At 41.1% G+C, this 13,669-nt stretch overlaps 1 protein-coding gene across 1 annotated transcript in view; it reads right to left on the reverse strand.

Moving 5' to 3' along the window:
• Positions 1-12,154, reverse strand: part of LOC135512322 (tumor necrosis factor receptor superfamily member 6-like) — a 33,737-nt gene extending 21,583 nt beyond the window's left edge. Inside the window, exons 1-3 of the mRNA XM_064934241.1 lie at positions 11,973-12,154; positions 10,235-10,379; positions 9,856-9,990 (exon numbers count right to left, since the gene is read on the reverse strand). Of these exons, the coding sequence (XP_064790313.1) occupies positions 9,856-9,990; positions 10,235-10,379; positions 11,973-12,011 (319 nt within the window). The 5' untranslated portion in view covers positions 12,012-12,154. The remainder of the gene's footprint in view (positions 1-9,855; positions 9,991-10,234; positions 10,380-11,972) is intronic.
• Positions 12,155-13,669: the final 1,515 nt, after the last annotated feature.

Here is a 13,669-nt window from a genome sequence, read left to right on the forward strand (position 1 = left end):
TTGAAATGTAAGAGAAAGGCCATAATGTATTATTCCAGCCCAGGCACAATTTAGATGTTGATCATTAGATGGCAGCAGTGTATGTGCAAAGTTTTAGATTTATCCAATGAACGATTGCATATCTGTTCAAAATGTTGTATCAAGACTGCCCAAATGTGCCTAATTGGTTAATAAATACTTTTTCAAGTTCATAATTGTGCACTCTCCTCAAACAATAGCATGGTATTATTTCACTGTAATAGCTATTGTAAATTGGACAGTGCAGTTAGATTAACAAGAATTTAAGCTTTCTGCCCATATCAGATATGTCTATGTCCTGGAAAATGTTCATGTTACTTAAAACCTCATGCTAATCACATTAGTCTACATTAACTTAACCGTTCTATGGGGGAAGACACCGATCCTGTAGAGGTTTAATACACATGGAAAAGTTCGCAGACCCACTCCAGAAGGCTGTGGCAGCTATCCTCGACAGTTTGATTTGTTCAACATGTCTCCGGACCTACTCACTTCCACAGTCATACTCTGGGCCTAGTTTTGTCCCATTGAATAAATATTGTGGATCATAATATTTTTCCTCATAATCCTGGCCTACCGGACCACCATTATATTATGTTTGCAATCCCAACTAATAATTTGCTTAGACCCCAACTAAGGATCATCAAAAGCCATGCTTCTTTGGACAAACCAAAGATTTCCAGATGCCATTCCAGACTCCCTCCACCTACCCAAGGACATCAGAATACAACAATCGGTTAACCTCCTAACTGAGGAACTCAATTTAACCTTGCGTAATACCCCAGACACAATCGCACCCCTAAAAACAAAAACATTTGTCATAAGAAACTAGCTCCCTGGTATACAGAAAATACCCGAGCCCTAAAGCAAGCTTCAAGAAAATTGGACCGGAAATAGCGCTCCACCAAACTGAAAGTCTTCCAACTAGTTTGGAAAGACAGTACAATGCATTTTTGAAGAGCCCACACTGCTGCTCGATTATCCTATTTTTCCAACTTAATTGAGGAAAATAAGAACAATCCAAAATGTATTTTTGATACAGTCACAAAGCTAACTAAAAAGCAGCATTCCCCAAGAGAGGATGGCTTTCACTTCAGCAGTGATAAATTCATGAACTTATGGACTCCTCTTTACATCTGCGTATTTCTCCAAAACTCAGTTGTCCTGAGTCTGCAGAACAATGCAAGGCACTAGGATCAAGGGAGACACTTAAGTGTTTTAATCCTATATCTCTTGACACACTCATGAAAATAGTCATGGCATTTAAACCTTCAAGTTGCATACTGGACCCTATTCCAACTAAACTACTGAAAGAGCTGCTTCCTGTGCTTGGCCCTCCTATGTTGAACATAATAAATGGCTCTCTATCCACCAGATGTGTGTCAAGCTCACTAAAAGTGACAGTAATAAAACTTCTTTTGAAAAAGCCCAACCTTGATACAGAAAATATAAACTATCAGCCTATATTGAATCTCCCATTCCGCTCAAAAACATTTGAAAAAGCTGTTGCGCAGCAACTCAATGCATTCCTAAAGACAAACAATGTATACGAAACGCTTCAGTCTGGTTTTAGACCCCATCATAGCACTGAATCTGCACTCGTGAAGCTGGTAAATAACCTTTTAAAGGAGTCAGACCAAGGCTCTGCATCTGTCCTCGTGCTCCTAGACCTAAGTGCTGCATTTGACACCATCAATCACCACATTCTATTGATTGGAAACCCAACTTGGGCTACAGGGATAGGTTCTGGCCTGGTTTAGATCTTATCGGTCGGAAAGATATCAGTTTGTCTCTGTGGATGGTTTCTCCTCTAACAAATCAATTGTAAGTTCCGGTGTTCGTCAAGGTTCCATTTTAGGACCACTATTGTTTTCACTATATATTTTACCTCTTGGTGATGTAATTCGGAAACATATAACTCTCACTGCTATGCGGACACAGCTGTTCATTTCGATGAAACACGGTGAAGCACCAAAATTGCCCTCCCTGGAAGCTTGTGTTTCAAACATAAGGAAGTGGATGGCAGCAAATGTTTAACTTTTAAACTCAGACAACAGACATAATAGTTCTAGTTCCTAAGAAACAAAGACATCTTCTGTTGGATCTGACAATTAATCTTGGTTGTACAGTCGTCTCAAATAAAACTGTGAAGGACCTCAGCGTTACTCTGGACCCTGATCTCTCTTTAGACGAACATATCAAGACTATTTCAAGGACAGCTTTTTTCAATCTATGTAACATTGCAAAAATCAGAAACTTTGTCCAAAAATTATGCAGATTATTCATCCATAATTTTGTCACTTCTAGGTTAGACTACTGCAATGCAATGCTCTACTTTCCAGGTACCCGGATAAAGCACTAAATAAACTTCAGTTAGTGCTAAACACGGTGATAATCTTGACTAGAACCAGAAGAATGTATCATATTACTCCAGTGCTAGCCTCTCTACACTGGCTTCCTGTTAAGGCTAGTACTGAATAAGGTTTTACTGCTAACCTACATGGTATTTGGTATTTTATTAGGATCCCCATTAGCCTTTGAAAAAGCAGCAGCCACTCTTCCTGGGATCCACACAAAACAAGAAACAAAATACAGAACATCAATAGACAAGGACAGCTAAATGACAGAACTACATGGGTTTGCTCCTACCCATCTCGCCGTTTTGGTCCTGCCGTACATACCTACGCGTACGCTACAGTCACAAGATGCAGGCCTCCTTAATATCCCTAGAATTTCTAAGCAAACAGCTGGAGGTATAAGGTCACAAGGCGAGACCCGGATGCAGATGGTTTGAGTTAATAGATTTTTGTCTAGGTGTGTCTCGGTGTCTGCTTCGATTGCCTTGGCGTCGGCGAGAGAATAGTTACACTTACTGTCAACTCCGATCCATTATAATTTGGGGCTCTGTGTTCCCAGCAAAACTCCAAGTGAGCGAGTGGTAATGCCAGATCAACAGGCTGACGTGCCAGTCACGTGAGGCCTGGCATGACACCGCGGGCAAACAAGTGCCAACAACAGGTGCCAACAACAAGCTAATTAAGGTAGCTATGTGTGGCTTATTTAGCTAGCTACAAGCTAATTTCGGAGGTAACGGGACAGACCCGAGGGCTAATTAGCTAGCTACGGATGGATGCTCCCGAGTGACGCAGCGGTCTAAGGCACTGCATCTCAGTGCAAGAGGCATCACTACAGTCCCTGGTTCAAATCCAGGCTGTATCACATCTGGCCGTGATTGGGAGACCCATAGGGTGGCACACAATTGGCCAAAGTGTCGTCCGGATTTGGCCGGGGTAGGCCGTCATTGTAAATAAGAATTTGTTCTTAACTGACTTGCCTAGTTAAATAAAGGTTAAATTAATATCATTAAAAAATTCAAAATGCCTGACAATAAGCAATAAAAGCTAGCTAGTATGGGCACAATAACGAGAGAAGGGGAGAAAATTAGATTAAAATCAACTACTCTGTTCCAGGAGCGTGCAAATGAACGCACCTGTCGGTCTTTACCCTTAACGAGCCCACAATAAAGAAGCGCACCTTCAGAGGAGAGGAGAATAACACTGACAAAGGCTTAAAATGACTCTTTTGTCTCTCTACCTATCCCTGAATTAAATAAATACTCAAATGAAACATTGAATCACCTTTTTGAGTACTGACCAGCTAACCAACTTTAGAATTCTATTACGTTTTAGCCGACACACATGTTCTGAGCACAGTGGTCACGTAAAAAATGTTAAAAACACAAACATGAGATCGAACCATACAATCAACGGATAATAAAATAAACGAACTACGATCACGTATATCCTACCAATGGGATGCTAAAAAGTGTAATATCTTATGGTTCACCGAGTTGTGTCTGAAAGACAACATGAATAACATAAAACTGCCGTGTTTTACACTTTTTCGGCAAGATAGAACAGCGGCCTCTGGTAAGACAAGGGGTGGCAGTCTATGTATATTTGGGAACAACAGCTGATGCATGAAATCTTAGGAAGGTTTTGCTCGCCTGAGTTAGAGTATCTCATGATAAGCTGTAGATCACACTATTTACCAAGAGAGTGTTCATCTATATTCTTCGTAGCCGTCTATTTATGACCACAAACCAATGCTGGCACTAAGACCACACTCAATAAGCTGTATACAGCCATAAGCAAACAGGAAAACGTTCATCCAGTGGCGACAGGGACCTTAATGCTGGGAAACTTAAATTGTAGGATGTGGCAGGGCTTGCAAACTATTACAGACTACAAAGGGGAGTACACAAGCTAAATTACTTCTATGCTCGCTTCGAGGAAAGTAACACTGAAACATGCATGAGAGCATCAGTTGTTCCGGACGACTGTGTGATCGCACTCTCTGTGGCCAATGAGAGAGTAAGACCTACAGTGCCTTGCGAAAGTATTCGGCCCCCTTGAACTTTGCGTCCTTTTGCCACATTTCAGGCTTCAAACATAAAGATATAAAACTGTATTTTTTTTGTGAAGAATCAACAACAAGTGGGACACAATCATGAAGTGGAACAACATTTATTGGATATTTCAAACTTTTTTTAACAAATCAAAAACTGAAAAATTGGGCGTGCAAAATTATTCAGCCCCTTTACTCTCAGTGCAGCAAAGTCTCTCCAGAAGTTCAGTGAGGATCTCTGAATGATCAAATGTTGACCTAAATGACTAATGATGATAAATACAATCCACCTGTGTGTAATCTAGTCTCCGTATAAATGCACCTGCACTGTGATAGTCTCAGAGGTCCGTTAAAAGCGCAGAGAGCATCATGAAGAACAAGGAACACACCAGGCAGGTCCGAGATACTGTTGTGAAGAAGTTTAAAGCCGGATTTGGATACAAAAAGATTTCCCAAGCTTTAAACATCCCAATGAGCACTGTGCAAGCGATAATATTGAAATGGAAGGAGTATCAGACCACTGCAAATCTACCAAGACCTGGCCGTCCCTCTAAACTTTCAGCTCATACAAGGAGAAGACTGATCAGAGATGCAGCCAAGAGGCCCATGATCACTCTGGATGAACTGCAGAGATCTACAGCTCAGGTGGGAGACTCTGTCCATAGGACAACAATCAGTCGTATATTGCACAAATCTGGCCTTTATGGAAGAGTGGCAAGAAGAAAGCCATTTCTTAAAGATATCCATAAAAAGTGTTGTTTAAAGTTTGCCACAAGCCACCTGGGAGACACACCAAACATGTGGAAGAAGGTGCTCTGGTCAGATGAAACCAAAATTGAACTTTTTGGCAACAATGCAAAATGTTATGTTTGGCGTAAAAGCAACACAGCTCATCACCCTGACCACATCATCCCCACTGTCAAACATGGTGGTGGCAGCATCATGGTTTGGGCCTGCTTTTCTTCAGCAGGGACAGGGAAGATGGTTAAAATTGATGGGAAGATGGATGGAGCCAAATACAGGACCATTCTGGAAGAAAACCTGATGGAGTCTGCAAAAGACCTGAGACTGGGACGGAGATTTGTCTTCCAACAAGACAATGATCCAAAACATAAAGCAAAATCTACAATGGAATGGTCCAAAAATAAACATATCCAGGTGTTAGAATGGCCAAGTCAAAATCCAGACCTGAATCCAATCGAGAATCTGTGGAAAGAACTGAAAACTGCTGTTCACAAATGCTCTCCATCCAACCTCACTGAGCTCGAGCTGTTTTGCAAGGAGGAATGGGAAAAAATTTCAGTCTCTCGATGTGCAAAACTGATAGACATACCCCAAGCGACTTACAGCTGTAATCGCAGCAAAAGGTGGCGCTACAAAGTATTAACTTAAGGGGGCTGAATAATTTTGCACGCCCAATTTTTCAGTTTTTGATTTGTTAAAAAAGTTGGAAATATCCAATAAATGTCGTTCCACTTCATGATTGTGTCCCACTTGTTGTTGATTCTTCACAAAAATATACAGTTTTATATCTTTATGTTTGAAGTCTGAAATGTGGCAAAAGTTCGCAAAGTTCAAGGGGGCCGAATACTTTCGGAAGGCACTGTATAACCTCTCTGGGCAACCCGACGCGCTAGCGTCCCACCTTGCCAACAATAAATACAAATGCGCTACGCCAAATGCTAATAGCACTCGTTAAAACTCAAACGTTCATTAAAACACACATGCAGGTACTCAATTCAAGCTACACTCGTTGTGAATCTAGCCAACAAGTCAGATTTTTAAAATGCTTTTCGGCGAAAGCATGAGAAGCTATTATCTGATAGCATGCAACACCCCGAAATACCTGAAGAGGACGTAAACAAAATAATTAGTGTAGCCGGCGCTACACAAAACACAGAAATAAAATATAAAACATTCATTACCTTTGACGAGCTTCTTTGTTGGCACTCCTATATGTCCCATAAACATCACAATTGGGTCTTTTTTTCGATTAAATCGGTCCTTGTATACCCAAAATGTCCATTTATGAAGACTGTGTGATCCAGGAAAAACACTGTTTATAAACGCAACGTTATTTTTTAAATTAAAAACGTTGCCTATAAACTTTGACAAAACACTTCAAACTACTTCTGTAATCCAACTTTAGGTATTAGTAAACGTTAATAAACGATCAAATTGATCACGGAGAGATCTGTATTCAATAGCAACAAGTTTGGAAAACGTAGTCCACTTTCCCCCTTCCATTCTTCCTGCTGTGTACCCGACGAAAGGCTGTGCCTATTACTCATATGACCAAGGATTTAGCAGCATAGAATTTACAACACTGGCGACATCGTGTGGAAGCTGTAGGAACTGTAAGCCCATCGCCATCTATTATACCTTGCAATAGACAATACAGAGACTGGTGGATTGATTTTTTCTTTGTCGATTTTGTGATCAGGTTTCCTTGCGATTTTGACCACGAAACACGTTCTGTTATAGTCACAGACATCATTTAACCAGTTTCAGAAACTTCAGAGTGTTTTCTATGCACACATACTAATCATATGCATATACTATATTCCTGGCATGAGTAGCAGGACGTTGAAATGTTGCGCGATTTTTAACAGAATGTTGAAAAAAGTAGCCCAATCTCTAACAGGTTTTAAACAGGTCAACATTCACAAGGCCGCAGGGCCAAACGGATTACCAGGACATACTTTGAGCATGCGCTGACCAACTAGCAAGTGTCTTCACTGACATTTTCAACCTGTCCTTGACTGAGTCTGTAATACCAACATGTTTCATGCAGACCACCATAGTCCCTGTGCCCAAGAACACTAAGATAACCCTGCCTAAATGACTATCGACCCGTAGCACTTACGTCTGTAGCCATGAAGTGCTTTGAAAGGTTGGTCGTGGCACACATCAACACCATTATTCCAGAAACCCTAGACCCACTCCAATTTGCATACCACCTCAACAGATCCACAAATGATACAATCTCTATTGAACTCAACACTACCCTTTCCCACCTGGACAAAAGGAACAGCTCTGCGTTCAACACCATAGTGCCCTCAAAGCTCATCACTAAGCTAAAGACCCTGGGACTAAACACCTCCCACTGCAACTGGATCCTGGACTCCCTTGACGGGCCGCCCCCAGGTGGTAAGGTTAGGGAACAACACATCCGCCATGCTGATCCTCAAGACGGGGGTCCCTCGGGGCTGTATGCTGAGTCCCCTCCTGTACTCCCTATTCACTCATGACTGCATGGCCAGGCACGACTCCAACACCATCATCAAGTTTGCCTATGACACAACAGTGGTAGGCCTGATCGCCGACAACGATGAGACAGACTATAGGGAGGAGGTCAGAGACCTGGCCGTGTGGTGCCAGGACAACAACCTCTCCATCAACATGATCAAGACAAAGGAGATGATTGTGGACTACTGGAAATGGAGGAAAGAGCACGCCCATTCTCATCGACGGCGCTGTAGTAGAGCAGGTTGAGAGCTTCAAGTTCTTTGGTGTCCACATCACCAACAAACTATCATGGCCCAAACACACTAAGACAGTCGTGAAGAGGGCACGATAAAGCCTATTCCCCCTCAGGAGACTGAAAAGATTTGGCATGGGTCCTCAGATCCTCAAAAGGATCAACAGCTGCACCATCAAGAGCATTCTGACTGGTTACATCACACCTGGTATGGCTGGCTGACTGCTCAGCCTCCGACCGCAAGGCACTACAGAGGGTAGTGCGTACGTCCCAGTACATCACTGGGGCCAAGCTTCCTGCCATCTAGGACCTCTATACCAGGCGGTGTAAGAAGAAGGCCCCAAAAATTGTTAAAGACTCCAACGACCCTAGTCACAGACTGTTCTCTCTGCTACTGCATGGCAAGCGGTACCAGAGCACCAAGTCTAGGTCCAAAAGGCTTCTTAACTTCATGCGACGAGCAATCCTGTATCCGGGATCCTATTTATAGCCTCAAGCTCATTAGCATAACGCAACGTTAACTATTCATGAAAATCGCAAATGAAATGAAATAAATATATTTGCTCTCAAGCTTTTGTTAACAACACTGTCATCTCAGATTTTCAAAATATGCTTTTCAACCATAGCAAAACAAGCATTTGTGTAAGAGTATTGATAGCTAGCGTAGCATTTAGCGTAGCATTTAGAGGGCAACATTTTCACAACAACCAGAAAAGCATTCAAATAAAATCATTTACCTTTGAAGCACTTCGGATGTTTTCAATGAGGAGACTCTCAGTTAGATAGCAAATGTTCAGTTTTCCTGAAAGATTCTTTGTGTAGGAGAAATCGCTCCGTTTTATACATCACGTTTGGCTACCAAAAAAACCCGAAGATTCAGTCACCAAAACGCCAAACTTTTTTCCAAATTAACTCCATAATATTGACTGAAACATGGCAAACGTTGTTTAGAATCAATCCTCAAGGTGTTTTTCACATATCTCTTCATTGATATATCGTTCGTGGAAGTCTGCTTTCTCCTTTGAATCACATGGAAAAATACTTGCAGCTGAATTTTACGCACCAATTTCGACGCAGGACACCGGGCGGACACCTGGTAAATGTGGTCTCTTATGGTCAATCTTCCAATGATATGCCTACAAATACGTCACAATGCTGCAGACACCTTGGGGAAACGGCAGAAATTGTAGGCTCGTTCAGGGCACATTCAGGGCGGCAGGGTGGCCTAGTGGTTAGAGCATTGGACTAGTAACCGGAAGGTTGCAAGTTCAAACCCCCGAGCTGACAAGGTTCAAATCTGTCGTTCTGCCCCTGAGGAGGCAGTTAACCCACTGTTCTCAGGCCGTCATTGAAAATAAGAATGTGTTCTTAACAGCTTCTACCCCCAAGCCATAAGACTCCTGAACAATGAATCAAAGGGCTGTTTATTATCTATCCATTGTCACATTAACTCTACCTACATCTTCTTATTACCTCAATTACCTTGACTAACTGATGCCTATGTACCGGTAACCCCTGTATATAGCCTAGCTATAGTTATTTTACTGCTGCTTTTTAATTATTTGTTACTTTTTATTTTCAATGTTTTAGTGATCTTTTTTTTTACTTAACACTTATTTTTCTTCAAACTGCATTGTTGTTTAAGGGCTTGTAAGCATTTCACTGTAAGGTCTACACCTGTTGTACTCAGCGCATGTGACAAATATCATTTGATTTAATTCGATTTGAAGAAAAGACAGTGAACAAAAGACAGCAATTCACACCACACTGTGTTCTGTGACTGTAAACATATTTGATATTATGCATCGCAATCATATCGCATGAAGGGAAAGGAGTTCCCATAGGTTGTGTGGCGACCCTGTTCCGAAAACAAAAGAGAACCTAATTTGCTACAGTAGGTAGGCATACCTATAAGGTGTCAGTTCTACCTATTGTGTGTGTAGGCCTACCTTTAGGGTCACAGGAAGTGCAGGGCTCACAGGAGTCCAGAGAGTTGGGGTCACTGTTGTAGGTCCTGCCTTCCTCACAGTAAACACAGGTCCCATCCTCTGGGCTCACACTGCAGTGGCTCTCCAGATGTTGGCCTATACACATAGAGTACATAATCAAAGGGAAAGACAAAGGCCTACATAGCATACATTAATTTTATTCATGCATTTTACAGGAGTTGACTAGGACAGTGCTTGTTAATTAATCAACATTTCAGTTCTCACTCCAATGTAAATGTGCTTGAGCAATTACTATGGTATTGACCTGTCATGGTGGTGACCAAAAGAATGCTAATGTGAGATAGTTCGATACAGATAATGTTAAACATTACATGCTTACCAGCCGCACAGAGACAGCATGCCATTCCCTCATGCTGGTAAGTGCCATCTTGACAACTCTGCCTTTTGGTGCGCAATTTGCTAGTGATTAAGATGTCTTGGGAACTCCCCTCTGCTTTGAATGGTGTAGTTAAATGAACCGTACACTGTTAAATGCAATTACATTATGGAGTGTTATTATAACAGACAGCAGTAGGCAGTTACAGTAGCTGTGTGTGTGTGTGTGTGTGTGTGTGTGTGTGTGTGTGTGTGTGTGTGTGTGTGTGTGTGTGTGTGTGTGTGTGTGTGTGTGTGTGTGTGTGTGTGTGTGTGTGTGTGTGTGTGTGTGTGTGTGCGAGACACTTGTCAGTGATTTAAGTATGAGACATTGGAAGGTCAATTATTATTATTAAGGAAAAGTGCCTATGTGTGGTAAGTGTAACATAGTAAAGGTAAACCTGTATTAATTTGGATGTGGATGTCCATCATCCATTTCATGTAATATGTTATGAATTACAATTCTTACAATATGTAAAAAATGTGCCATATGTTTAATATGTTGTTTTTACCATGCTGCTACTCACTGTTTATTATCTATACATAGTCACTTTACCACTACCTACATGTACAAATTACCCTGACTAACCTGTACCCCTGCACATTAACTTGGTACCCCCTGTATATAGCCTCATTATAGTTATTTAGTAAATATTTTCTGAACTCTATTTTTTTAACTGCATTGTTGATTAAGGGATTGTAAGTAAGAATTTCACAGTAAGGTTCTATTTGAATGGTTTTTATGTTAACTAGTGTTAGCTAGGTGGCTGAAGTTAGCTAGGCTAGGGACTAGGGTTAGGGGTTAGGGTTAAAGCTGCAATATGTAACTTTTTGGGTGACCTGACCAAATTCACATAGAAATATGAGTTATAGATCTGTCATTCTCATTGAAAGCGAGTCTAAAAAAGCTGTATCTGTTCTATGTGCATTATTTCTATGCTTCCCATTCATAAGTTTTGTTTTTGCGTCTTTTCCTTTTGGTTTTGTACACCAGCTTCAAACAGCTTAAATAAAATACAATGATTCTTTACACTATACTTGCTTGTTTTGTGACATAATAGAAATTAGGCAAACTATTAGACTTTTAGCAACCAGGAATGGGCAGAGAAATTTCTGCATATTGCACATAAAGGAAAACTCCAGCCAAAACTATCTTCTGGTATTTGTTTCATTAGTCCATTGATATAGTCACACAATGTTTTGCATGTCAGCAATCAAGCTTTCAAGATATACAACTTTCAAAATACAGAAATACAACTGCTATAGTGCATTTTGTAGTTACAAAGTAGCTACAAAAGTAGTAAGTAGTTGCAAAGTTGCTATTTATTTAAACTTATAAAGGTGTCCTTGATTAGATTCGAATACGCAACTTTTGCGTTGCTATGTTTACATCTAGTCTATGAGACAAGGCTGGCGTGGCATGTCCCAACAAGTCAAAATCAAAAGTGAAACTACTTCAGCACGGACAGTTTAGGAACTTTTATCTGTCGATTAAATAACAAATATCAGATATTTATACATCGTGTTCGGTAGATGTATATACTGTATTTCATCCATGCAAGATACCAGAGCAGAGTTGAGAATGACTTGACAAATATGGCTGTGAGAGTTAGTTTAGCTAGCCCAAGTTCTGACAATAATAGAATATCTGAGTTTAACCTATACAAAGTATGTCAACAATAACATGTTGATTGTCAACTCACCAAAATGCACAGGATATATAAAAAAGTATATTTGTTCATTTTCGAAATTGATGCCTCCAAGAAGAGATTGCTGCGCCCTGGGAGGTGTTTGCAATTGCAAATCTGCCCTCTGTTTGAAGTTTGGAGGACTTACAGACAGTACGTTGACCACGATTGCATAATAACAGTCAAGGTGCTGCATGTTTGTAGGGCGCATAGACAAGCAATGCCAAACCGGAAGTACGTGCGGGTTTTATTCTAACCGTTTTATTCAAGAAAAACATCCAGTAAACATGTGTTTCACCATTGAAAATGGTTATCTTATGAGATACATACAATGAGTTGTTGGAGTAAGTTTAGTAGATACTGAACATGTATTGTATTCATCATTGTTCTATGAGACAGACCTATCTCTCCATGTAGCACTAGGGGGAGCGAGTGGCCTTTGCGCGGGACCGCCTGAGTTGCTCCTCTTTTTACACATTTTCTGGGTCCGTTATTGCAGCGTTCCGTCAGGACTGGATGTGTGTAATGGTCATTTTCTAAGCACACCAAGCTCCGAGGCAGATTGTTTCCTATCATAGTGTCAAGTTCTCGTTCTACCATGCAGTGCAATAGAGATCATTGTTTGGTGATCTTCAAAAAAGGTAAGGACTTACAGCAACTGCACCTCAGTGCTTGATGCGTGCATCACTGCGGTCTCTGGTTCAAATCCAGGCTGCATCACATTCGGCTGTGATTGGGAGTCCCATAGGGCGGTGCATAATGGGCCCAGCGTCGTCCGGTTTTGGCCGGGGTAGGCCGTCATTGTAAATAAGAATACGCATTTGTTCTTAACTGACTTGCTTAGTTAAATAAAGGTGAAACAAAACATATAAAAAAACAGTGTGTTGTCTGCATTTCATTGTGGTGACACTCATCAGTTAACCATATGGTCCAGAGACTTTCAAATCAGGTGGTAAGGGAAAACTCCTGGTCCTATACCAATAATAACAGTTATCATCAACCCTGTCCATACATTAATAAAGGTTGATGCAATCCAGTGATCCCTACAGACCAACAGTCTGCATACTATATGTATGGAGTAATCCCTACTGGTGATGCACAGCATTGATTGTCACATCAATCAGAGTTACCACACTATCTTTATCAGAGATGTGCAGTATGCATGTGCATTTACTGTAGCCATGACTCTAATCACTATATCACATGCTATCACAGTAGAGATGTAATGATCATGCTGTTTAATCAGCTTCTTGATATGCCACACCTGTCAGGTGGATGGATTATCTTGGCAAAGGAGAAATGCTCACTAACAGGGATGAAAACAAATTTGTGCACAGAATTGGAGAGAAAGTTTGTGTGTATGGAACAATTCTGGGATATTTTCTTTCAGCTCATGAAAAATGGGACCAACACTTTACATGTTTCCGTTTATATTTTTGTTCAGTGTAAATAAAAAACTGAGCTACATGGTATCACCCCTGCCATTCAATAGCGTATTGCCATTTTTGTGAAAGGGAAAGCAGAGAGATAGACCTGGCTAATACCCCGGATAAACCTCCGGTAGTAATTGGCAAAACCCAAAAACCGCTGAACCTCCTTTACCGTGGTTGGAGTCGGCCAATTACACACGGCCTTAATGCGTTCACACTCCATCACCACCCCCTAGGTGGAAATGTGATAACCCAGGAAGGAGACAGCTCGTTTGGAGAAAA

The sequence above is a fragment of the Oncorhynchus masou genome, chromosome 24 (genome assembly GCF_036934945.1).
Source record: "Oncorhynchus masou masou isolate Uvic2021 chromosome 24, UVic_Omas_1.1, whole genome shotgun sequence".
NCBI lineage: Eukaryota > Metazoa > Chordata > Actinopteri > Salmoniformes > Salmonidae > Oncorhynchus > Oncorhynchus masou.